General features: G+C 39.1%; 2 protein-coding genes across 4 annotated transcripts in view; one reads left to right on the top strand and one right to left on the bottom strand.

Moving 5' to 3' along the window:
• Positions 1–4295: 4295 nt before the first annotated feature.
• LOC118643492 (protein BTG4-like) lies at positions 4296–4984 on the bottom strand. Its single transcript, XM_036281605.1, is given in 2 exon segments — positions 4296–4513; positions 4516–4984. Coding segments are annotated over 2 exon segments (687 nt in total).
• Positions 4985–9813: 4829 nt separating this feature from the next.
• PINX1 (PIN2 (TERF1) interacting telomerase inhibitor 1) overlaps positions 9814–27798 on the top strand; it is a 91206-nt gene continuing 73221 nt past the window's right edge. Inside the window, exons 1-4 of one of the 3 annotated variants that reach the window (XM_036240420.1) lie at positions 9814–9929; positions 18765–18874; positions 20793–20885; positions 22628–22706. In XM_036240420.1, the coding sequence (XP_036096313.1) occupies positions 9911–9929; positions 18765–18874; positions 20793–20885; positions 22628–22706 (301 nt within the window). In that variant the 5' untranslated portion in view covers positions 9814–9910. Of the gene's footprint in view, positions 9930–18336; positions 18454–18764; positions 18875–20792; positions 20886–22627; positions 22707–27798 lie in introns of those variants that run through there. The other 2 variants (XM_036240421.1, XM_036240419.1) reach the window with 2 other exon arrangements.

Below are 27798 nucleotides of genomic sequence, written 5' to 3'. Positions count from 1 at the left end.
AGAGCTTACATACAGGGCCAAGAATAACTTCTGTCTCCTGAGCAGAAAGAATTCCAAACACGTGGAACATCAAATAGAATCCTCAGACAGTGCTGCCTCAGTAGTGGGAGTGGATCTTACCTAAGCTAAAAGACTGTTGGGGGCCCATCTAACAAAGCTTAGAAGAAAGTCTCAAAAAGATCAAATTGTTCCTAAGAGACTTACTTAGATCCCAGAGCAAAGTATTTAAAGGAATAAAAGAGCCTCCAGCAGCCAACAATGTATCATAGAATGCCTGGCATGACATAAAATGTTACCAGGCGTGTAAAGAAGCAGGAACAAATGTACCATAATCAGGAGAAAAAATTTAAAAGCATTAGGAAGATCAAAAAACAACCATAACCTTACCAACCAGAAATGACCTTAGTTAGTGATTCAGGTATTACCTTTTAGACTTTTATTCAATACATTAAAAAATTACATTAACTATGGATGATCAAACATAGGTACACCTTAGTATTCTGATTTTACAATCCATAAGCACTTTCCACTTTTTTGGTTATAAGGACCGACAGTCACTTGAATTACCTCAAATAATAGGATGTCTGTTATAAGGAGACCACCAGGTAACAAGGACATAGGAGTCTCAGCTAGATCAAAGGGGAAAGAAAAACAGGATTGGGCCTTGCAGGAAGTGAAGGGTTGAGACTGCTGTCAGGATCCCAAAGCAAGTTCATTCAGACCCAGAGCAGCTCCAGCACCTCAGCAGGAGCTCTGAATATCCCCTCCAACGCCCCACCTTGGCGAGACTCACCACTCACTATCTCAGTATTCCTTTTCTGTGTGCGTTGTCTTTATCGCTGACTAGTATTCCATTGTAGAAATACACGGTTTGTTTATCTGTTTGCCGGTTGATCACTAGAGCTGCTTCCAGTTTTTGGCTATTGTGAATAAAGCTGCTATGAATTATACAACTGTTTTTGTAAAAATATGATTTCTTTTCTTTTGGGTAAATACCTAGGAGTGAGATTGCTGGATCATATGTAAGTTTATTTTTACTTTTATTTTAAATAAAAAAATGGAAAAAACCTTCCAGACATCGGTGTTATTTTTAGTCTTCTTTCCCCAGGGAGAGATCATCATAACAACTTCTGTGGGAATGCCTTCTCTCACTGCAACTTCTTTCCCTCCTGCCTTTTCCTTCCTTTCAAAGTGAGACAATCACAAACAGAACTTTGAAAACATACTTTACACAGCCCTCTCTACTAACGGGTTGCTGCTTTCTACTTCCTAGCTTATACAGCCAAGAGGAAGAATCTGATCAGTGCAGCTGATTGCCATCGTCCCATGCGTGCCCAGCTCTTCACACTAGCACACATCAGTTTTGTTGGCTTCCTATGAACTGGCTGCATAGCTCATCCAGTCAGCTGTGGCCTGGCAAGGAGGTTCATGTGGTAGAGGGGGGACGTCTATACATGGAAGGACGCAGGCTGCCACTCTTAGCAGAGACTGTGAGCTGAGCAGTGTCCCACACAAAAGATGGTAGATGTAACTGGCATCCTGACATATAACTACAACATGATTCACTTAATAATCCCCTATTGTTGGCCTTGGCCAGTTTTCTCAGTGGTTAGAGCGTTGTTGGCCTGTGATCTAGAGAGACCCGGGTTCAGTTCCCACTAAGGGCATGTACCTCAGTTGTAGTTTGTCACCGGCCCTGGTTGGATTGTGTGGGTGACAACCACTCGATGTGTCCCTTTCATGTCGATGTTTTTCTTTCTCTTTCCCTCCCACTCTATCTGAACAAAAAATTGAAAAATGTCCTCAGGTGAGGATAAAAAATAATAATAATAATCCCCTATTGTTGGATATTCAGGTTGTATTCAATTTTTTGTTTCATGTCATAGGCTGCAAAAGATACTTTGGAACACAAGTATTTGTATAAAATTGATGTCTCCTTAGACCCCCTAGAAGTTGTACTGCTGGTTATGAATATGTGACATTAGTGCTTTTCAAACTTTAGCATGCATCAGCATTACTTGTGGGGCTTAGTAAAACACACAGGGCTGGACCCATCCCTAGAGCATCTGATTCAGTAGTTCTAGCGTGGGGCCTGCGTATTTGCATTCCTAACAAATTTCTAGGTGAGGCTGACATTGGAAGAGCGATTTCTCTCTCCTTCTGATGCTTCCATAGCAAGTTGTGTCTCTTTAGAACATTTAACACAATCTACCTTGTGTTAGAATTAAGATAGCACGTATTCATTTCCTTCGCTAGAACAGGAGCTCTGTGAAGTTGCTTCTGTTTTATCTTTTTGCTAAAGTGCTTATCAGGGAAAGTGTATTTCAAAAGAAAATGTGTTATGTAATCTGTCACCTGATTTCCTTGCCAGTCCCTCCTTTGTTGTATCAATGCTGTCCCAAGTTACCTTGTTTTTATTATTTGCAGACATTCAACTTTTGCTTCAATTTTCATTAAGGAATAGCTGCAACTTCTTCATGTCTGGATTTTACACTTCATCTTGTCATCAGCTACTCTAGATCCAAATTTTTCTTGGATTGGGAAAAGGTGAAGGGAGATTGTGAGGAAAGATAGGATGAGCTGACTTAATTTGAACAGTGCCAAAAAGGCATAAGCCTAGATCTTAAAATTAAAAGTTACCATTAGCAAGCTTGAAATAAAAATCAGAATAAAATGTTTGTTAAAGAACTTAGAAAGTAATAAAATCCTCTCCAACTTAAGGAATTATTAATATGAAAATGTAGGTCCTATAATAAGCACAGAAAAGGAAAACATTTAGAAACTAGCTTTCACAACTTAATTTTCACCACACTCCAAAAACAAAAAAATTGACATTCAGATGAAAATGCAGAGACTAAAAAAATGACCAAAGGGGACAAAAAAAATGACCAAACTTAGAACATTCAAGCCGAAGTTAGGAGAGCCCCCCATGAATCTATCACAGGAGGCAGAAAAGCCCTATTGGTTCAGATTTGTGGTATTTTCACACCCAATAGTAAGAGATTAAGAGATTATGAGTGAACTGGCCCTGAAGGTCTCAGAACATCTGCAGGTGAGATTCTTTCACTCTGCTTTATTTCACCTGATTGGATAACCTTCTTCAACCAAGGTGTCTTATCTACAACCCATTTCCAAGATTGTTGTTTAGCATAAGATCAATGGAAAGTACTTGTTTGCAATTACATATATGGAATGCTTACCATTGGTCTTGTTGACAGTTTTCCCAGCCATCCCCTGGAAGGATGAAGCTTGTCCACCAGCAGATTCCTCAAGAAAGGCTCATGAGTGTAGTATTCCTTGAGTTCTTGCATGTTTAAACTGGTTTGCTATAGACTTTCTACTTACAGGACAGTTTGGCTAGATATAAAATTCTTTTATATTTTTCTTCCATGAGTTTTTTTTTTTTTTTTTTAAATAATGCTCCATGGTTGTCTTTCTACATTGATATTGAAAAGTCTGATGTTGACCTAGTTCTTTTGCCATTCATTCATTCATATTTTATTATTTTACCAAAGAATTTTCTCTTTGATAAAGTCTAATAATTGTACTAGGATACGTCTTGGAGTTGGCCATTGTAGGTTAATTTTCCCAGGTACTTGATGAGCCCTGTTAATATATATAATTTACTCTTCTTATAGTTCTAGAAAGTTTTCTTGGATTATAGTTTTAAATGTTATTTCTGTTCCATTGTTTTGTTTTTCTTCTTCAGGGACTCCATATATATAAACTTAGAATATATATATATACTCTTTGCCTTTCTTCCACTTCAACTACTTTCTGACACATTTTTACTTCTTTATTTTATTTTCACTTGCTTAGTTGTTTTCTTGGCTTTATTTACTATCTCTTATTAAATTTTCATTTGACTCTATCTTTTGGGCACCTTGTAATTTAGTCCTCATTTCTGATATGGTTTTGCCTTTTTCCTTCCATTTCTTTCCTGTGTTAAATCTACTCTCATTTCATTTCTTCCTGCCTTTTTTTTTTTTTTTTTAAATGCAATACTTTTATTTAAACTGTTACTTTTCATAATTCATTGATAATTTATCACAGGTTAATATCTTCATTCTATTACCTTACTGGGTACATTCCTTAATGTTACATAAAACTTCATATAAAATTAAATAAGAATTAAAAGTATAGCTAAGAACATCATCATCATTTGTGTGAGGATTCACCATCATGCACTCTGGTCTCTAACGTGGTTATTCTTTCTGTTTCATGAGCCTCTCAACCTTAGACTAGTTTTGTTTTGGAGAAAATAAAGTAGCTTCGCTGAGCTCTGTCCCACTGCATTACCGATTTGTGCTGACCCAGTGGTACCTGTCCACCCGGCACACAGCAACAGGCTTATGGGCCTTGGGGCTCTTACGCAACACATGGTAAGCATTTCCTAGGAGGCCCAGATGGCCATCCACCAGGTTCTTTTTGTGGGGGATTTGGAACCAAGATCGAAAGGGCTGTTTCAAGTTTTCAACCTGATAAATACTCTTTGGATTGCTGACTTTGGGAGTATCTGAGGCTCTCTGTTACTTTCTTCATCGGAGGAAGTGCCAGAGGAGTAGTCTAGTGAGGCTCTGTGGACAGCGCCGTGGATTTGTCAGGAGAGCTCCCACTTCTCCCATCTGCCCTTGAAAGAAGCAACTGTAAATGGATGATTTTTCTTACCATACCTACAGCAAACTTCAAAGGGATCTACCCATATAGTCATCTCCCTTGGAAGTCCCAGGTGAGAAAAATCCACATTACTTTGAGCACAAGCCCTCTGTAGAAGGGGATCTTTATTCTGATTATTGTTTATCCTGATACACCTGAAGGCCTGCCCTTTGGAAGGGCAGTCAGAGTGCCAGTGGCTTCTGTAGGTTTCAAACAAGATGGTCAAAAGCTTTTCTGCAAAGTTTTCTATTTGTTGTTTACTCAATTTATCATGCTTTCTCACCAATCTTGTGACAAAGAAAACTGTCGTTGCAATTTCTTCTCTCATGATTCAAGAAAAAAAAATCTATGAGGAGGTTTGCCAGCAAAATTTCTTCAGCCCCTACAAAAAGTGGGCAAGAGTTAGAAGATTAACTATGTTTTAAGTTTCCAACTTACACTCACACTCTTTTTGTTTATTTCTGTTAGCTTCTAAATTTCTGATTCAAGTTTGATCTTTTCCCTCCATGTCACCAAATGACTAGTTGAGGATATTTAACTCAATATGAAGTACTATGTACAGTTTTCTTCTGTTTCATGGCTATTTTTGTGAGGATGGATTTCCATCCACTGAAATGTTTTGATTCTCATTTCTGTTTTCTTTTTATAGCAGTCTTCTATAGATGAAGACTGCTTTTGTTTATTCATTTCATGGATAGGCTGTTGGCTATGGGGTAATTTTCCAGATTCCTGGCTCAAAAATACCCCCTGCTCCTACATAGCAAAGTGCCCTTTCAAATGGTAGTTCTGTTTTTGGTGTGTATGGAGGGAAAAGTTGGGTGAGGAAATGTGTGTTCTTTGATTTTTTATTCTTGTTTGGCTTGCAGGATCCTACATCTCTCTTTCTTACTCTTTTTTTTTTTTTTTTTAACAACCTAGTCTCCAAAGGAGACTTTCAGAAGCAATGAAATCAGTTCATTGCCACACGGAGTACATTCATACTCATACTACTTCATCTCTTACCTGTTTCCAATACTATTGACCACTTCCTCATATTTAAAAAATAATGATATATGATTTGTTGAGCTCATGCCATGTGCCAGACACAGTGGACCAGCTCACATAGGGAGGACCAGACCAGTCTTCCCCGCTGCTGGCAGGTGTGCCCTTTATCTCACAAGTATCCATGACTGCACAACAGCCAGAGGGGCCTGCGAATCAGGCCACGTTTTAATTCACTTCTTACTTTCTTGTGTAAGTTCTCTCTAATTATCCTGAACAAACTAAATGCCTTCTCAAATTCTGTTCTAGCCTCATATACCTCACCATCACAGCTGTAATTTTACATTTAAGTATATAGTTACTTGATCAATGTCTATCTTTTCAGCAAACTCAATGAGAATAGGCTCATGATTGTTTTTTGTTTACCTTTGTAACTCTAGTACCTAGTACACTGCCTGAAATAATAAATATTTATTGAAATAATCATCCTAACCTCTATTTTCTTTAAAATTATAACAGTGCTTTACTGAATGCTATATTGAGTGTTTTCTATGTTCCATATACCATTCTAAGTATTTAACATGTATAATCTCTTTTTTCTTCTTAACAACTTTACAAAGTAGGCTCTGTTGTGTGTTACAAATGCAGAACAGCAGCATAGAGAGGTAAAGTAACATGTCCAAGATACACAGCAGGTTAACAAAGCTAGAAAGTAACAGAGCTAAGATTTGAACCCAGAAAGTCTAGCTTCAGAATCCGAGCTCTTAATTATACTCCTTTGAATGCTGATATCATTGACTTATGCTTTCAGAGATCATCCTTTTTTCATAGACTCAAACACTGATATCAAAAGAGGGGAAATGACTTGCTCAAAGTCACACTTCAAGTTGGTACAGAATTTAGGCTCTATTATGTTTTCTGACTGCTCCTACACACACACACACACACACACACACACACACACACACACACAGTATCAAACTGGTGCCTTTAGGAATGAGCACAGTTTAACTGGCAAGATTCTGCTCTATTTCTTTTATAGATAAAATTTTAGTGAAATGTCTGAAATATAATATAAAATGTAACGCAACATGTGAGAATTCCTTTTTGTGATTGCACATAAGGTATAAATATATTTTATAATTGTATGTGTGTGTGTGTATGTGTGTGTGTGTGTAGAGAGAGAGACAGAGAGACACAGAGAGGCAGAAACAGAGAGAGAGAGAGAGAGAGAGAGAGAGATTAAGAAATAGATTAAGCCCAGCTGGTGTGGCTCAGTGGTTGAGTGTCGACCCATGCAGCAAGAGGTCACCGGTTTGATTCCCGGTCAGGGCACATGCCCAGGTTGTGGGCCCGATCCCCAGGGGAGGGCATGCAGGAGGCAGCCAATCGATGTTCTCTCTCATCAATGTTTCTATCTCCCTCTCCCTTCCTCTCTCTCTCTAAAATCAATTAAAAAAATAGATTGAGATTAACCAGAGATGCAGAAAAGAAGTAGCAGGTATCTGTCCCTGCTATTGGTCTTTACTTGCCCGAAGGCAGGAGACTAGCACAGATAACTTACACAAGTATCTTTTATGTTCAGTTCTTTAAAGTGTTTTGAAAGCATTTGTCACTATTACCAAAAGGTGTTCTTCATAAAGCATTTTTTTGAAGAGGAAAAAAAAAAGAGTATATTTTAACCCTGAGTTCATGTATACCTTTGATTGTTTGCCTGCTACATAAAGTAAAGTCTGTGGATCATCAGCATCCACATCCTTGAAAGCTTGTTAGAAATACAGACTCTCTGGCCCTACCCCAGACCTGCTGAACCAGAAGCTGCATTTTCACAAGATCCCCAGGTGATTCACACATACATTAAAGGTTGAGAAGCACTGCTCTGAGAGGATCTGCCACCAGACTGAAGAGTAAAACTGAATGTCTTGTATTGAATCACCTTTTTTAAATACTTAATTTATTAATATATATTTTTATCACAGATGTCCCTCCTTTTTTCTCCATTGACATCCTCCCCCCACCCCCACCCCCACCCCCACTGCACTGTTGTCTGTGTCCATTGGTTATGCATATAAGTTCTTTGGTTTATCTCCCCCCACACCCCCACCCCCTTTCCTCTAGGGTTTGTCAGTCTGTTCCCTACTTCCATGTCTCTGGATCTGTTTTGTTCATCAGCTTATTTTGTTCATTATATTTCACAAATAAGTGAAATCATGTGATACTTGTCTTTCTCTGACTGGCTTATTTCACTTAGCATAATACTCTCCAGTTTCCTCCATGTCATCTCAAAGGGTAAGAAATCTTTCTTTCCTACAGCTGAATAGTATTCCATTGTGTACATGTACCACAGTTTTTTTTATTCACTAGTCTACTGATGGACACTTGAGCTGTTTCCAGATCTTAGCTATTGTAAATAGCGATGCTATGAACACAGGGGGAATCACCTTCTCTTTAAAAGTGTAATATCCACTCCCAGCTGAGAATTTTAAAATATAAATAAGATTCTATAAGTTTTTAAAATCCCAAACTTAAAAATTTTTTTTTTCAGTAGATGATCTTCATAGATATTTCATAGACACAAGGAATGCTGGAGTTGGAACAAACTTTGGAAACCATTGGCCTAAAGCATTCACCCAAATACAGAGTCCCTTCTACAACATTCCTCTGTGGCCTCTGACTGAACATTTTCAGGAAAGAAGGACACAAAACACAACAATTCCTTGCCATTTACTGTCACATTCAGTGTCTTATTTTAGTGTTGACCATCCCTGGACCATGGCAACAGTGTTGTAAACTTCTGCTTCAATCTTTCTAACCATACTAGAGACAAAATTATCTTCCTGAAATCATATACCAACATATGTAGTGCTTGAAAAGATGCTGACTTCCTGATCAAGTCACAATTGGCCACACTATATAACTACCTTTCATTTTCTCTGGTCTAATCAAACAGATCAGCTAATTGTCCTAAGAATAGGATGGTCCTGCCTTCCTAAGTTTGTGCAAGTCCAACTCCCTATTTTAATCCTCTTCCCTCTGTCACAATTTATCTGCTTCCTGCTTTGCCTGTGAAAATTCCTTTGATTTTGCATCTCCTCATCCCCCTCAAGTCCTGGGTACTCAGTGATAGCAGCAACTATTCTTTTGTGATTCTTTTCTCTGATTTTTATAAAACCAGAAGTTTACCTTGCTTGTCTAGACTCCTAGTTAAAGGTGGAGTTTATCTAGAACAGGAATCTAGTCCTTTACAAAGCCTCTCTTGGCACCTGGCTGCTCTCTTTATGTTCTGCTTATGAAGGGGGAGGCTTCTTTCTGTACTGTTACCCAAAGTTCACTGGAGAGTCACCTGTTCAAAACACGTCCTTACTGTCTGCCTGAGACTCTCATTGCCAGAATCTCATTAGAATGTCTCTGTAGACAGAGGCACTTTAGTTAAAATTCACAAACAAGGTCCTGGTATGGATACAAAAAAGAATATGATAAAAGCAAAGCTTCAGAGTGCACGTTGTGATGGAGAAAAAAACAACAGCTTTGTCTTGATGAAGGCATCATGTCATTTAAAGGGAGACAACATTTTCTCCAAATTTAGATATTTGTTTTACTTGGGATTCATGCTTGCTCACCTCTCTCTCGACATTAAGAAAAGAGATGGGACACCACAGTGCAGTCTTCCCCCTCTGGTCGAGTTTCTCAAACTCCAATGTCCACACCGTTTAAAATAATCCTGAGGGGATTTGGGACTATTATTTACATATTTATTTTCCACAATAGATTGTGAGCTACTTGAGGGCAGAGTTCATTTCTTATTTCCAGAAGGCACCACGCTTGACATTTAGCAATTAGTGATGAGAGCGCTTACTCTGCGGCACTCTTATAAAGGCTTTACATACATCCAATCGTTTAGCACAGGAACGTGCTCAAGTCAAGGAATCGATGCTGCTCTCTATACCTCCATTAGATCCGGAGACCTCAGACCTCTCCCCAACTGCGTCTGCACTCTCCCACCTGCCATACGCGTTCCACCCCGCCCCCAGCCCCGCCCCCGAGCCCCGCCCCAGCCCCGCCCCAGCCCCGCCCCAGCCCCGCCCCAGCCCCGCCCCCGAGCCCCGGCACGGCGGAGGAGCCGGTCGCGCCTCACTGACGTCACCAGCGCGCGCCCTCGCCGCTGCAGTTCTCCGGCGTGCGAGTCAGGCGTTTCCAACTTCTCGGCTACCCGCCTGCCCCGTAGCTCCAGTTGCTTGGGTTCCGAGACCTGCAGCGTCACAAGCTCTGCGACATGTCGATGCTGGCTGAGCGTGAGTGTTGGGCGCGGAGGCCCGACCGGGGAGCGGGGGTGAAGGTTCCGGGTGACGCGGCGGATGGCCCCAGTAACAGGGGGTGCGGGACGCTGGCGCTCAGTGAGGTGGAGGCTGCCACGAGCCGGAGCACCGGGTTTGGTTCGTCCTGCCTGCCGCGGAGATTTCCCAGCCCAGCCGTCCCCCAAAGTTAGCTGTCGGTCTCTGCAAGGGTCACGTTCAGAGCTGGGCACGCGCGCGGTGGGTTTGAATGAGAATTAGGACTCCGGTCGTGAGAACCCCAACTGGTTCTTTTCACTTCCCTGGGCCTCAGCTCCCTCAGGTTAGAAGAAGGAGGTTGGGCCGGCAGAATCTCCTTAGACATTGACATGCCATTCTCGAACATGTATTGAACCCAGAAATTGAAAAGCAAAGGGATTATTAGAAGCGTCAAATACAGGGAGTAGCCTTATTTAGGGGGTGCAGGGCTAAGTAAGACTGTGGCGGTTTGGACTTTGTTTGAATTAACACTCTTCCATGACATGAGTGTTAGCCGAGATGCCTCATCCTGCCTCAGTTTGCCCTTGACATTTACCATCACTTTGTGATATTCACTAATCCCCTTTCTGAAGCGCTGTGGAACTTCTGAATGGGACCTGTAGCTAAGATTGCCTGCCACCAGAGGGCAGTCGAGCTTTGGTCATACTTTTGGAAATGTTAGCAATGAACAGAAACAGCTTACTTAATAGACCAATAGCAATTACCCCGGGATTTTGTGAAATAAATGCTGTCAACATCCTCTTATCTAAGGGGATGGAGGAATGTGAGCACAAAACTAAATGGGTTAGGCTCCATTCCAGTTTACAGGAGCAGGAATTAAGGTTCAGAGCAAAATAATTTACCTCGTTATTGAGTTAGAAATGGACAAAATTGATCTAGTTATTGCTCTATCTTTACATTCTTGCTACTAGGACTATCAGTTTTCTATTGTTTTTAAGTGAGGACTCATAGAATGGAATATAGAATAAGATGGTGACCTTAGAGCGTAGATCTCTGTGGTCTCTTCTGGCTTTAATATTCTTTGACATGTGCTTAATTCAGCAGGCACTGGGAACATTGGCCCTGGCTCTGCTATTCACTTATATCTTTTTCAGTGATTAGTTTCTGTGGGGCTTTTAAAAACTTCATTTATTATTTTCATCACTAGATTGGTTTAAAAAAGCCAATGAGGTGGTGAGTGTGAAACTAGTTCAAAGTATGAAGGTGGTATACAGGTATAAAGTCTATTTGTAGACATCAGTAATTCAAATTGCATGACTTTAAGGAAATATTTTCAGTTCCCATGACTCCACATTTTCAAATATTTGTCATGATAATATGTAATATTTTATGTTTTTGGTTTTTTTTAATCCTCACCCGAGGACATTTTTTTTTTCCCCATTTTTTGTTCAGATAGAGTGGGTGGGAGGGAGAGAGAGAAAGAGAGAGAGAGAGAGAAACTTCGACGTGAAAAGGACACATCGAGTGGCTGCCACCCGCACGACCTACCAGGGATGGGGACAAACTGCAACCGAGGTACGTGCCCTTAGCGGGAACCGAACCCAGGTCTCTCTGGACTGTAGGCCAACGCTCCAACCACTGAGCCAAACCGGCCAGGGCCTGTCTTCTAAAAATTTTTGCTAAATTAATGTCTGTGACATTCCTTGTGATTAGATATTTTAGACTGGTGTTCTTGTTTTAGAGATGAGAATATGGAAGCATAGAAAAGTTCTCTTTTATGTTATTCTTTTATTTTTATTGAATTTATTGGGGCGGCATTGATTAATAAAAGTATACAGGTTTCAAGTGAACAGTTCTATAGTACATCATCTCTACATTGTATTGTGTGTGCACCGCGCAAAGTCAGGTCTCCTTTTGTCACCATTTATCCCCCCTTTACCTCCTTCTACTTCCCTCAACTTCTCTTTCCCTCTGTCATTAGATTCTACATATAAGTCAAGTCAAATGGTATTTGACTTTCTCTGACTGGTTTATTTCACTTAGCATAATACTCTCCAGGTCCATCCATGTTGTAGCAAAAGGTAAGGTTCCCTTTTCTCCACATCCTTGTCAACACTGTTGATTGTTGATTTATTGATGATAGCCATTCTGAGAGGTGTGAATTGCTATCTCATAGAAATTTACATTTCTCTGATGATTAGTAATATTGAGCATCATTTCATATATCTATCGGCCATCTGTGTGTCCTCTTTTGAGAAGTGCTTAGTCAGGTCCATTGCCCATTTTTTAATTGGACTGTTTGTTTTTTTGGTGTTGAGTTTATAAGTTCTTTATAAATTTTGGATATTAACCCCTTATCAGATGTATCATTGGTAAATATGTTCTCCCATTCAGTGGGTAGTTTTTTCATTTTATTGATGGTTTCCTTTGCTGTGCAAAAACTTTTTAGTTTAATGTAGTCCCCTTTGTTTTTTCTTTTGTTTCCCTTGCCCAGGGGTATATATCCAAAATAATATTGCTACAAGAAATGTCTGAGATTTTACTTGCCTGTGTTTTCTTCTAGGATTTTTATGGTTTTGAGTCTTCCATTTAAGTATTTAGTCCATTTTGAGTTTATTCTTGTGTAAGGTGTAAGGATGTGGTCTAGTTTTCTTTTTTTGTTTCTTTTTGCATGTATCTGTCCAGTTTTCCGAACACCATTAATTGAATAGACTGTCTTTACCCCATTATATGTTCTTACCGCCTTTATCAAGTATTAATTGACCATAAAGGTGTGGGTTTATTTCTGGGCCTGTATTCTGTTCCATTGATCTATATGTCTGTTTTGGGTTTTTTTGCCAGTACCATGATGCTTTGAATACTGTGGGCTTATAGTATAGTTTGATATCAAGTAGTATGATTCCTCCAACTTGAGAAAAAGTGGATCCAGTTTTCTCAAGATTGCTGTGGCTATTTGCAGTCTTTTGTAATACCATATAAATTTTTGGAATATTGTAGTTTTGTGAAATACACCATTTGTATCTTGATAGGAATTGCATTGAATCTATAGATTGCTTTAGGTAGTGGACATTTTAAAAAAATATTTTTTCTTTATTGATTTTAGAAAGAGAGGAAGGAAGAGGGGGAGAGAGATAGAAACATCAATGAGAGAGAACATCGATTGGCTGCCTTCTACATGCCCCCTACTGGGGATTGGGCCCACCATCTGGGAATGTGCCCTGATCAAGAATTGAACTGGCAACTTCTTGGTGCATGGGTCGACACTCAACCACTGAGCCACACCAGCTGGGTGGTAGTATGGGCATTGTAATGATGTTAATTCTTCCTATCCATGAACACTATATTATTATCTTATTATTATTATTATTTTCAGTATTTTTCTTCTGTAGCTTAATAGTTTTCTAAATACAGGTCTTTTACATTCTTGGTTAAAATTTATCCCTAGGCATTTTTTTTTTTTTAAATCCTCACTCGAGGATATTTTTACATTAATCTTCAGACAAAGCGGGAGGAGGAGGAGGAGAAGGGGGGAGAGAGAGAGAGAGAAAAACATCGATGTGAGGGAGACACATTGATTGGTTGCCACCCACACAACCCCAACCCGAGCCAGGGACAAAGTGAAACTGAGGTACGTGCCCTTGGCTGGAATCAAACTCGAGACTCTTTGGTCCACGGGTGATATTCTTACTGCTGAACCAGACCAGCCAGGGCTCCTAGGCATTTTTTTATGCAATTGTGAATGGTATTGTTTCCTTAGTTTCCCTTTCTGATAGTTCCTTATTGGCATATAAAAATGCAATTGATATCTGGATATTTATTTTGTATCCTGCGGCTTTACTGAATTCCTTTATCAGTTCTCCTAATTTTTTGGTAGAGTCTTTAGTGTTCGCTCTATACAGTATCATGTAATCTGCAAATAATGTCAGTTTCACCTTTTCCTTTCCAATTCGGATGCCTTTTATTTCTTCTTCTTGTCTGATAGTTGTGGCTAGGATTTCCAGTATTATGTTGAGTAAGAGTGGTTGAAAGCGGACATCCCTGTCTTATTCCTCATCTTAAGGGAAATGCTTTTAGTTTTGCCGGTTGAATATGATATTGTTGGTGGCTTTGTTGTATATGGTCTTTATTATGTTGAGTTATGTTCCCTCTATACCCACTTTACTGAGATTTTTTATTATAAATGGGTGCTAGATTTTGTCAAATACTTTTTCTGCATCTATCGATATGATCATGTGATTTTTATCCTTCTTTTGTTTATGTGGTGTATCACATTTATTGATTTGTGGATATTGCACCAACCTTGTATCCTCAGAATAAATCCCACTTGATCATGGTGTATGATTTTTTTAATGTCTTGCTGGATCTGGCTAGCTAATATTTTGTTGAGGATTTTTGGACCTATGTTCATCAGGGATATTGGCCTATACTTTCCTTTCTTTGTAGTGTCTTTATCTGGTTTTGGAATTAGGATAAAGCTGGCCTTATAAAATGAGCTTGGGAGTCTTCCCTTTTCTTGAATTTCTTGGGATAGTTGAGAAGGATAGGTGTAATTTCTTATTTGAATGTTTGGTAAAGTTCACCTGTGAAGCTGTCCAATCCAGGACTTTTGTTTGTTGAGGGTTTTGTTTTTTTTTCCCTCACCTGAGGACATTTTTGCATTTATCTTCAGATGGGGGGGTGGGGGACATCTATGTGAAAGAGACACATCAAGTGGTTGCCACCCATACAACCCCAACATGGGCTGGGGACAAACCACAACTGAGGTACGTTAGTGGGAACTGAACCCAGGACTCTCTGGTCAATGGGCCGACACTCCAACCACTGAGCCAAACTGGCCAGGGTGAGAGTCGTTTTTATTACTGTTTCCATCTCATTATTTGTAATCAGTCTATTCAGATTTTCTAATTCTTTGAGATTCACTTTTGGAAGATTATATGTTTCCAGGAATTTATCCCTTTTGTCCATGTTGTCCAATTTGTTGGCATATAGTTGTTCATAATATTTTGTTACAATCCTTTGAATTTCTTTGGTGTCAGTTGTTAATTCTCTTTCATTTCTGATTTTATTTGGGTTCTCTCTCTTTTTTCTTGAGTAGTCTGGTTAAAGGTTTGTCAATCTTATTTATCTTTTCAAAGAATCAGCTCTTGGTTTTATTGATCTTTTGTATTGTTTTTTAGTCTCTATGCCATTTATTTGAACTCTAATCTTTTATTTCCTTCCTTGTGCTCACTTTGGGCTGTTTGTTGTCCTTTTTCTAGTTCCTTTAGGTGTAAAGTTAGATTGTTTATCTGAGATTTATCTTGCTTCTTGAAGTAGGCCTGCATTGCTTTGAGTTTTCCTCTTTGCACTGCTTTCTCTGCATCCCAAAGGTTTTAAGTTGTGTTCATTTTTATTTGTCTCGAGGTAACTTTTGATTTCTTCCTTGATGTCATTGTTGGCTCATTCATTGTTTAGTAACATGTTGTTTAGCCTCCAAGTGTTTGTGTGTTGTTTAGTTTTTTTTCTTGTTATTGATTTCTAGTTTCATTGTGGTTGGAGAAGATGCTTGATACAATTTTAATCTTAAATTTATTGAGCCTTGTTTTGTGTCCTAATATGTGGTGTATTCTAGAAAATGTTCCATGTGCACTTGAAAAGAATGTATATTCTGCTGCTTTGGGGTGGAATGCTCTGAAAATATCAGTTAAATCCATCTGATTTAAGAGACTACGTGCCCGGGGTTTTTATCGGGGGCTGTGATCACATAGGCAACTTCTGTTTGGCATGTACCAAAATTCCAGCCTCCTGGAAGGAAAGCAGGTAATCGACATAAACCACATTGTTTGTGTAAACAGTTAAGCATAGTGAGCTACTTTTATCATTTCTGAGAATGGTAGGAAACTTCCTGAAACCTTCCCAGCCAAGGACCAGCCTTGTAGGCAAGACTTTGGAAGGTTAGCTAGCAGTCAGGCCTGCTAGGTTAACTCTTTTCTGCACATAGGTATTAATAAAACTGTCATTGAAGCAGAGAATAGGCTGTGGAATAAGAATAACAAAGCACATATAAAAGTGGATCCACTCTGAACAGACCAGAGATAGTCTTTTCCTTGCCAAGATTTCCCAAACCTGGAAACGTGTACAACACTAGACCCAGAAAGTGTTTCAGGGAAGTAGAGTTCTGTTCAATAAGTTTGGGAAACATGACATGGTTGCTCTGCCTCCTCTAAGGGGACCTACACATTTGCACAGTAAAAGTCTGAGAAAGTCTCTAGTATGGAACACTATTAAATTTTGCCTGGCCAGTGTAGCTAAGTGGACTGAGCATCATCATCCCATGGACTGAAACGTCCCAGTTCGATTCCTGGTCAGGGCACGTGCCCAGGTTGCAGGCTCAATCCCTAGCAGGGGGCATGCAGGAAGCAGCCGATTGATGTTTCTTTCTCATATCGATGTTTATCTTTCTCTCCTTTCCTCTCTTTCTCAAAAATATCAATAAAAACATATTTTTAAAAAATGTTGTTTAACTCTGTCATGCTTCTTAAATTTAGTGGGAAACCCCTCCCTGCTTTTTAACATCCTCATTTGGAAAACACTACTCTACCCTATTGTTGAGGTTACCTGCCATTTCCTTGGTGAAGAGAATTGGCCTCCGTAGCCATCCAGTCTCGTGTGTGAGCATTATGGTCTGCTGTAAACATATATGTATGTACATAAACTGTATGCAGTTCTTATTGCAGAGTGTGGGCTCAGTCATTCTCAAAACTGTCTCCTTCACCCTGGCTGGTTTGGCTTAGTGGTTAGAGCGTCGGCCCACAGACCAAAGAGTCGTGGATTCAATTCTGGTCATGGGCACACACCTCAGTTGCAGTTCGATCCCTGGCCCTGGTTGGGGTTGTGCAGAAGGCAACCAATCTCTCTCACGTCAATGTTTCTCTCTCTCTCTCTCTCTTTTTGCCTCCCTCCCACTCTATCTGAAAATCAGTGGAAAAATATCCTCGGGTGAGGATTAACGAAACAAAAACAAAAACATTGTTTCCTTCATATAAGCCATAGTCAGAGACTTCTGCCAAGTACTGTGTGTAGAAATATGAACTCAACAGAGAGAACGCTGGTTAACAAGGCTTGTCTCTGGTATGTTGTTCATTAGTAGAGGCAACATTATACTGAGTATTTACTAGGATAAATAAAGTGATAACTTAGTCACATGTAGCATTTTGGGGTCTCCGTTTTCCTGGGAAACACTATAAATTTGAGCCCAACTTGTTTTGCTTTCTAAGTAGCCTTTCTTTGCATGCTTGTAAAAAGTTTACTTATTTTTGCCAGGGTGTGTACTGTTATGGGTCTCTGTGTTGACTTCTCATGCATTACAGTGAGCCTCTCTGACTGCAGGTTATAAGACTGCCAAAGCATGGTGTTGCTGTTGATAGTGAGATACTGGGCTTCAACTGGTGGAGTAGGTGAATGATAATGATCCTTGACCTCCAAATTTCTCACGTGGCCACGGTTTACTTTTGGGTTTCATATTTTTGTTCTGTGAACGTTTGAGGTTTTATATCTCTGCCACAAGTTTTCTTAAAACTACAATGAGAAGTTTGAGTTTCCAGTGGTCAGTTATTTATATGTATTTTAAAAAAATACTTTGAAGAAACTCAAAGCAGTCCCTTAATTTAGTTATATTCCTATCTTCCTTTCCCATTCCAGGTCTCCTTTCTTCTTTCCCTCTTTCTTTTTTCTCCTTCATTTGTGCATTCACATGATTATTGAGTGCCTACTATAGGTAGTGTTTTTTACTACCGCAATGACTCAGAAGGAAGAATAAGACACAAATTTGAGTCATAGGGGATTATGGTCTAACAGCAAACTTAAGAGATGGATGGATATAAATAGGTATAACACAGAAAAATGTTAATTAAATGCCAAAAAAAGAAGCAGATTCTGGAAATTTATAGAAGGAGTCATAAGACTTGAGGGCATTTCAGTGAGAAGGAAAGGTATCGTAAGTATCTGGAGATCACATGTGTGGAGGACACAGCTGACTCTCCAGGATCATAATGACTATTGTATATTGTGGACTAAGAATATAAGCTTTGATGTCAGTGTAAGCTTTGTTTGTATAAAGGCTCTGGATTTTGCTTGGGGACATTAGGCACATTTCTATCTCTAAGCCTCAGATTTTCTCACCTGAAAAGTGGAAATAAGAATATCTATCCTCAGCCCAGCCGGTGTGGCTCTGTGGTAGAACATTGACGCATGCACCCAGAGGTCGCTGGTTCGATTCGTGGTCAGGGCACTTGCCCAAGTTGTGGTCCCAAGTTGTGGGGGGGCATACAGGAGACGGCGAATCAATGTTCTCTCTCACTGATGTTTCTATCTCTCTCTCCCTCTCCCTTCCTCTCTTTGTAAAAATCAATTAAAAAAGAAAAGAATATCTGTCTTCACTGGGTTATTGTGAAAATTGAATCTAATAATATGTGTCTGGCATTTGGCACATAATATATGGCAACAAAAGCTCTACTGCCTGCTGCACCTGCCTCTGCTGATGTGATGCTGCTGATGGCGCTGACAGGTGTGTTCATGAGTTGCTACCTTTAGCTGGCTGTGGAAGGCCCAGCTGATGCTATATCTAGGGATTTCGATTTGTCATCTTTGGAGAGAATATCTTTATTTTTGTCTTAAAAGGTCAGTTTGTATGTTGAGAATATATAGTTATTGAGGAAACCAGGGTAAATTATTCAATCTGGTATCTGTGTCTAATAAAATGTAATGTAGGTCATATTTTATGCAAGTATGTGTGTATGTATTAGGTATGTGTGTATTTGTATGGTGTTTTCCAGGTTTGAAAGATAAGTTGCTAAGGAGATAATTTGTTATTTGCAGGTCGGCGGAAGCAGAAATGGGCTGTGGATCCAAGAAATACCACGTGGAGTAATGATGATTCCAAGTTTGGCCAGAGGATGCTGGAGAAGATGGGGTGGTCTAAAGGAAAGGTATTTTGGAGAAGAGAAAAAAAAATCAGAGCCATACAAAGAGACTGCAAGTCAGAAGAATGTATCTTTCTTAGGAGACTGAGAAAAATTTATGTTTTGGATCAAGAAGTGATTTTGGGGAAATAACTGAAGTGTAGTGACCTTGTGATGATCAAGTTAGACTTGAACATAAATGTCAACTGTCTCTCTTTATCATTTAAACTGCATGATTAGCCCAGCTGGTGTGGCTCAGTGGACTGAGCATCGTCCATGGACTGTGAGTTCCCAGTTTGATTCCTGGTCAGGGCACATGCCCAGGTTGTGGGCTCAATCCCCAGTAAGGGATGTGCAGGAGGCAGCCGGTCAATGTTTCTATCTCTTGCTCCCTAAAAACAAAAAGTAAGCTGCATAATTAGCATCTTTCATAGACAGTGCCTTTTAATTAGTTGGTTGGAATCGTACTTAACCATCAGATTTATGTTGTTAAGAGTAATATTTTATTCCCCTTCATAGCTAGACTACACATTCTCTACTTTTCCTCACATTCTAGTTATTCCTGACTCAAATAGGACTTCTGATCTCTTTATACTTACATGGTTCTTGTCAAGGTCTTTAGTGATCTTGTTGCCAAATCCAGTGGACCCTTCTTTGTCCTCACGTTAATGAATCCCTTAGCACCATTGGACATAATTGACTACTTCCTTCTTGAAGTACTTTTGTCTTGACTTCCACAATACTTCTTTCTCTTGTTTTTTTCCTCACCTCACCAGCCACTCCTAGGTTTGTTGCTGGCTCTTCTTCCTCCAGACTACTGAGCTTTGGAGCCCCAGGCCCTTTGCTGTACTCTGCTCAGGTGAAGTCATTTATGCCATACCATGCTTGAATGATCTAAATGGTGAGATTATCTAATTCAGTTGCTTTTCTCTGTCTAGTCCAGATCTGTCCTCTGAGCTCCAGATTGATAAATTAATCAGCCTGCTTGACATTTCCGCTTGAGTAGGCATCTCGAGTTTATCATTTTTATTATAAAACTTGATCCCCCAGATCTGTTTCGTCTCAAGTTTCCCCATTTTTGAAAATGGTACCCTGTCTACCTGCTTACTCAAGCCAGAAACCTGGGAGTAATGCTTGTTCCTGCATCTCTCACTTTCTGCGTCCTCAGTCGTTATTCCTCTCTCCAGGACATCATTCTGGTCCAGCCACCACCACCGCTGCTCTGATCACCCTAACAACCTCTGTCCTGCTTCCCTGCCTCCCTTCTTTTCCTCCTGAGGCCATTTGGTGCACAACAGCCAGAATGAGCTTTTAAATACAGAGGTTAGATCGTGTTATTCCTTTGTGTAAAAGTTCAGTGGTTTCCCATTGTTTTAAAAAATAAGATCCAAATTTCTACCATAATTTCCAAGGTCCTGTGAGGTCTAGCCCTTTATATCATCTTATTTCCTCTTCATTCACTCTGCTGAAGTCACTCTGAGGGTACCTTTTAGTTCTGCAGTACACCGAGCTCTGTGGGATACCTTACAGATGAATGTTAATTGATGTAGGGTACCTGAAGTCCCTTTCCCCCTTTCTCGGTATGGTTTTCTAAAACTATTTAATGAGCAGAGCCATAGGCTCATAAGACCTCCAGTGGGCTTTTCATAGTTTTGTGGCAGAACTCTGATTCAGAGCATTAGGAAAAGGCGTGTTCTCCATAGTGTGTATATGGGCCTTCAGTTAGGTCTCAGGTTGAAGAACCAGTATTCATTATTGTAAGTTTACTTTTCATAATACAGACATATCTTATAAGAATCCGTTAGACTATATTCTCTTTGAGAACATAGGTGGTGCCTTGTTCCTAGATGTTTAGTAATTAATTGAATGGTAGATGAGGGAAAATAGGGACATCACTCTTTATGCCTGATATAAAGCTAACTGTCTTTGTGTTTAATCTCCACAGGGTTTAGGGGCTCAAGAGCAAGGGGCCACAGATCATATTAAAGTTCAAGTTAAAAATAACCACCTGGGACTTGGAGCTACGATCAATAATGAAGTGAGCAACAGTGTGTCTTCTGGGGGTTTTCCTTGCATAATTGACTTTTTTTGTAAATATATAAATTTTAAACCAATCAGATTGATTAGTTTTTAACTATTCAAGTGCGTGTCATACTCCATGTTTTTTTTTTATCCTCACCTGAGGACATTTTTCGATATTTTGTTCAGATAGCGTGGGGGGGGCGGGGGGCATTGACGTGAAAGGGACACATTGAGTGGTTGCCACACACAGGACCCAACCAGGGCCGGGACAAAACAGCAACCAAGGTACGTGCTCTTAGTGGAAACTGAACCCGCGTCTCTCTGGACCACAGGCTGACACTCTAACCGCTGAGCTAAACCGGCCAGGGCTATACTCCATGTTTTGATTAAGTAAAAGGCCCATAGCTGAGCTGGCTCTTCATCCTGTGTCCCGTCCTCACTTTGCCTTATTGTCTTCATGGGGTTCTTTACTTGCTTATGTGTAAGAGATACAAACTAGTTTTATTGCTAAACTTTGCAAAACGTATTCTTTTTATAGAAATACTCATTTCAGGACAGATAATTTTTTTCTTTACCTGTGTTCTAATATTAGCTTGTATTATTAGAAGTTGCTGACATTCAGTTTCAGAAAGAAATTAAAAATTTTTTCTGCAAGAAAGTGGTGTTCTTTTCCTATACTGTTGTGTATGTCTGTTGGTGTAGAGCAGTTAAATTTATTCACATTTCCTCTTAAACATTGACACTGAAAATACGACACTGGAATTAAAAAGTAATGGCCTATCCTATCATGCTTTTCATTTTCAGTATTATTATTTGCTTTAGAAAGTGTCTAAGCCAAAAGCTTTGTTCTTAAATTTTTACAACCAACAGAATCTGGTAGAAAATCCGAGAATGTCTTTAAGTAAGCTGACTTACTTTGATTAGTTCAGCAGCACTGAGTAGCAGAGTAGATCGGCTAAAATTTTCTGGACTAACAACTAAAAATTTAAATGACTAAAGGAGTTTATGTAAGGTAGATTTTGAAGGTAGTTATTGAGAAATAGATATACAGATGTGCTTAATTTTTTAGGAGAAGCATTGCCCAGTAAACCTATTAATATGCTGTAACCTTAAGCAATCTTAAAATAGTATAAATGAGGTAAATTCCTATATTGATATCTTGCTTCCCACTGGTTTAGATTGCTTTGGAGATGTTCATTCTCTCTTAAAATCAAATTCTCTTTGTTATACTGAACTTATTAGCTTGTCACCTTACCAAATGGGTGCTGCTTGATTCAGGGAACTTGGAGTCCTTCCTCCTCCCTTCCCCAGTGTTATTTTGTAAAACTGGGGTCTGTGCCAGCAAATAAAATATTTGAAGTTCAAATGAGCAATGGAGAGAGTCCCCAAGTTCATCACTGCTTTTTTTTCTATGATTTACATAATTTTCCCTTATTGAGAAAAAATTTTACTTTCCTTTAATATTTAGCACACAGATTGCCTGTTGATTATTTGACTAAATTGACTATTAATAAGTTATCCAAATTTGACATCAGGACCAAAGCTTTCAAGAAGCCCATTTTTAATACTAAAATAAATAAATTACATTTCAAATGTATATTATATCATTCAAATTTATAAAATAATATTTTGATGAAACATTTAAAATTTCACATTAACCACCAGATTTTCTTGATTTCAAAATATATCTTATCTCAACCAGCTTAGGTAGACTTCAAATTGGCCTGTAATTGATTGCTTGTTTTTGGTATTTTTCAGGACAACTGGATTGCTCATCAGGATGATTTTAACCAGCTTCTGGCTGAACTGAACACTTGCCATGGACTGGAAACAGCAGGTAGACATCTTTGCTTTGTTACCCTTTAGATTTGTAGAAGACATAATCTCTCAATTTAAAATATTTTTACCAACTATTTTTACTGTAAGCGTCACATATCTGGAAGTTAATTTATTGAAACTACTACAGTCTTGTCTGTTTATATTTTAATAGTGTTTCAGTGCACGAACCCTTTTCATTGTATGAAGAAAGCAAACACTTTTTTCTGTTTTAAGAATTTGAGAATGGTGTCCTGGCTGGTTTGGTTCAGCGGTTAGAGCGTTGGCCCACGGAACAGAGAGACCCGGGTTCAGTTCCCGCTAAGGGCACGTACCTCGTTTGCAGTTTGTCCCTGGATCCGGTTGGGCTTATGTGGGTGGCAGCCAGTCAATGTGTCTCTCTCACGTTGATGTTTCTCTCTCTCTCTCCCTCCCACTCTATCTGAAGATAAGTGTAAAAAAAAAAAAAAAAATTTTTGAGAATGGCAAGATAAATTCATTCAGTTTACAACCTCAAATAGTTAAATGATCTTTCTAGCAATCCTTGAGTGTATCTAAACACATTTTTATTCAATTTTTTTTTATTGAATTTTTTTTTTTTTTTTTTTTTAGAGAGAAAGGGATGAGAAAGAGAGAGATAGAAACATCGATGAGAGAGAATGTCAGTTGGCTGCCTCCTGCATTTCCCCCACTGGGGATTGAGCCCACAACCTGGGCATGTGCCCTGACCAGGAATCGAACTGGCAACCTCTTGGTATATGGGTCAACCCTCAACCACTGAGCCACATAGGCCAGGCTGTCTAAAAACATTTTTAAAATACAAAGCAAGAAACAACAGTTGGGACCATAAATTAGTAGCCTACAAAGGCTTAATAGAAAAGCCTTTTTTGGGTTGATTCTAGTTAATGAAATTGTTTTACCTCTTAATGTTTGTAAGAGATTCAGATTTCTGGGGTATAGTAACATTTGTTGCAAGAAGCTCAGTACTAGAAATCGTATTCCCAAGCTGTAGGGGCTAGAAATAAAACAATTGAATGTTGTTGGATTTTCCATATTTAATTAAAAGAAAAATAGTACTCTTGGGGGGAAGGGCACCGATGGGCCAAACTTGTGGGCCTTTGGTATGATTTTAGAGTTTAAGGGACGTTTTCTTTATCACATGGCTGTTTGGAAGGCAAGGGCATAACTTCAGCTAATTCTGCGGGATACTCACTAAAGAAATCTAGTCTATTCTTCTGCAGACAATTATTTTTTAATTGTAAAATACACATAACAAAATTTACCATCTTAACCATTTTTAAGTGTACAGTTCAGTGACATTAAGTACGCTCACATTGTTATGCTACCATTATTACCATCCATCCATAGAACTCTTCATCTTGTAAAACTGAAACTCTGTCCCCATTAAATACTAACTCCCCAGTCCTCCCTCCCACCAGCCCTTGGCAGCCATCATTCTACTTTCTGTCTCTGGATTAGACTACTTTAGGGACCTCATGTAAGTGGAATCACAGTATTTGTCCTTTTGTGTCTGGATTATTTCACTTAACATAATGTCCTCCATGTTGTAGTATCTAATTTCTTTTTTTTTAAAGGTTGAATAATGTTCCATTTTATGTATATACCCCATTCTGTTTAGCCATTCACCTATCGGTGGACACTTGGGTTGCATCTCTTCTTACCTCTTGGCTCTTGTGAATAATGCTATGAACATGGGTGTGTTTATGTCTCTTCAAGTTCCTGTTTTTACTTCTTTTGGGTATATACCTAGAAGTGGAATTGCTGGATCATACAATAGTTCTATTTGTAAGTTTCTGGGGAACTGCCATGTATCCCATAGTGGCTGTACCATTTTACATTTTCATCACCAGTGCACAAGGGTTGCAATTTCTCCACATATTCACCAACACTTGTTATTTTCTGTTATTTTGGTAATAGCCATCCTACTGGGTATGAGGTGATACCTCTTCATGCTTTTTTTTTTTTAATCCTCACCCAAGGATATTTTCTTCCACTGATTTTCAGATAGAGTGAGAGGGTGAGAGGGAGGGAGAAAGAAAGAAAGAGAGAAACATCGATGTGAGAGAGACACATCGATTGGCTGTCTTCCACATGACTCCAACCAGGGCCGGGGATCGAATTGCAACTGAAGTACTTTGTAATTCTCTTGACCAGAATTGAGCCTGTGACTCTTTCATCTGAGGGTCGATGCTCTAACCTCTGAGCCAAACCAACCAGGAGCCTCATTATGCTCTTGATTTGCATTTCCCTATTGATTAATCAGCTTGAGCACCTTTCATATGCTGTTGGCCATTTGATGTCTTCTTTGGAGAAATGTCTTTTTAAGTATTTTGTCCATTTTTTAATTAGGTGGTTTTGTTTGTTCTTTGAGTTGTATTCTGCAAACATTTCTATAAGGAATTTCTTTCTATTCCTTGTGCACAATGTTTGGCATGTAGTGAACAGTCAAAAGGTGTTAAGTTGAAGGAGAAAGAACTTTGTGGAATAAAGTGAAAAATTTAGACTTGAGTTCAGCAAACATTTATTGAACTATGTGCTGGATATGAACGAAGTTAGACTTGAGGATATGCAGATATATGAGACATAATCCTTGCTTGCGAAATAGCTAGCAGGATATGCTAGTAATTGGTAAAATTACAGCATGAATCTAACTATGCGAAGATTCATTGCAGTGCTTTATGTGGGAGTGAGCCCAAAAGCATCAAGGGAAAGATACTCTGTACTTCTGCTAATCGGATTGGACTTCTTATTGAAATCTAGAACTTGGACAGTTTTTCTTGTCCATGGGATAACTATTAGGACTATCCTGTGTGTGGTCCTAATATAAAAGATGGTAATTTGTTAACCAAAGAAAAATATAAGGAAAATGTTTTGTGAAACACTGACTGGACTAGTATTAGGAAATGCAGGATTTATGCAGCAGTAAAATTCAGAGACATTAAGCCCTTAACTAGTTATAAACAAAAACATATTTGTATTCAGGATCACAGTTGAAATGAATAGAAATAAAGGTTTGTGTTTTCTATTCTATCTGGCTAATTTTTCTCAGCATGCTTCTGAGATTTATCTCTGATGTATTACCAAAGTACAGTCAGTGAAATGTTCTAGATGAGTCAAGAAACTCTATTATTTGTCAGGAATCTGCATGACAGATTCCAAGCAGTGGTGCCTTGTCCTTGGGCAGACCCACCCACAGGTTCATCTGTTCAGGCTGTTTGTTTGCTGCATAAGACATAGGAGTGTCTTGAGTCATTGGCTGAGGGTGAGCTACCAATCTGTAGATTAAGTTCCACTTCAAGACCACTAGAGGGTGCTGGTAGCCCTGTGATAGTGACCCGGCAGTTGGTGGCCTGCTTCCTGTCTAGCTCAGTACAAGTCTGAACCAGGCCTTGCCACCTGCCAGTTCCAGTACTGAAAATTCCTTTAGCATATTCCTTTAAGGGAAAACTTGTCCAAGGATTGGACCGCGAAAGAGCTAAAAGGTTATTTTTCTGCCATGTCATCTTTGGTAAATACAGCATCTTTACCCAAGTGAATTTTTGGTAACAGTAAAGCTGAAATTACTGCATTAAAGCTGAAAAGCAGATGAAACAGTATAACCCAATAACATTTTTTGCTATAATAATATTTTTACTTTTTTAAGGTTGCTTACCAAATTCATACAATTTGCCTTTTAATTAAACCGAGATTCCATAATGTCCTCTTCATAGAATCTTGCAAAGATTCTAGAAATAACCCTTATCTCCTTTGGGACAGAAAAATCAGTATATTCTTTAAATTTTTATTTTTAAACTTTTTTTAGAAATGTTTTTATTGATTTTTTTTTTAATAATTCTTTATTTATTTATTTTTTGTTACAGATATTTCTCCTTTTATATCCCATTGGCACCCCCTCCCCACCCCACCCCTGCCCCGTCCCCGGCTTAGTTGTCCATGTCCATTGGTCATGCATACATGCATGTAAGTTCTGTGGTTTATCTCTTCCCACCCCACCCCCCACCCCCTCTTCTGAGGGATGTCAGTCTGTGCCCTACTTCCATGTTTCTGGGTCTACCATATTCCTCAGACTGTTATGTTCATTATATTTCGTATATAAGTGAGATCATGTGGTATTTGTCTTTTTCTGCTTGGCTTGTTTCACTTAGGATAATACTTTCCAGGTCCCTCCATGTCATCTCAAAGGATAAGAGATCTTTCTTTCTTACCGCTATTTACTCCATTGTGTATATGTACCACTGCTTTTTTATCCATTCGTCTACTGATGGACACTTGGGCTGTTTCCAGATCTTAGCTATTGTAAATAGTGCAGCTATGAACATGGGGGTACATATATTCTTCCTGATTGGTGTTTCAGGCTTCTTAGGGTATATTCCTAGAAGCGGGATCACTGGGTCAAATGGAAGTTCAATTTTTAATTTTTTGAGGTAACACCATAGTGTTTTCCATAGTGGCTGCACCAGTCTGCATTCCCACCAGCAGTGTATTAGAGTCCGCTTTTCTCCACACCCTCGCCAACACTTGTTGTTTGATGATTTGTTGATGGCGGCCATTCTGACAGGTGTGAGGTGATACCTCATTGTTGTTTTAATTTGCATCTCTCTGATGATTAGTGATGTTGAGCATTTCTTCATATGTCTCTTGGCCATTTGTATGTCCTGTTTGGAGAGGTGTCTATTCAGCTCCTCTGCCCATTTTTTAATTGGGTTCTTTGTCTTCCTTTTGTGGAGTTGTATGAGCACTCTATATATATTGGAAATTAACCCCTTATCTGATACATCATTGGCAATGATGTTCTTCCATACAGTGGGTTGCCTTTCCATTTTTATAATTGTTTCTTTTGCTATGCAGAAGCTTTTTAGTTTGATGTAGTCCCATGTGTTCATTTTTTCCTTTCTTTTTGTTGCCTTAGGTGATGTATCAGTGAAAATTCTGCTCCGTATGATGTCCGAAATTTGCTTGCCTACATTTTCTTCTAGAATTTTTATGGATTCACAGGTCACATTTAAGTCTTTTATCTATTTTGAGTTTATTTTTGTGTATGGTGTAAGTTGATGGTCTAGTTTCATTTTTTTGCATGTAGCTGTCCAATTTTC

The sequence above is a fragment of the Molossus molossus genome, unplaced genomic scaffold (genome assembly GCF_014108415.1).
Source record: "Molossus molossus isolate mMolMol1 unplaced genomic scaffold, mMolMol1.p scaffold_m16_p_4, whole genome shotgun sequence".
In the NCBI taxonomy this organism is placed as follows: Eukaryota; Metazoa; Chordata; class Mammalia; order Chiroptera; family Molossidae; genus Molossus; species Molossus molossus.
This window is presented reverse-complemented; position numbering and strand designations above follow the sequence as displayed.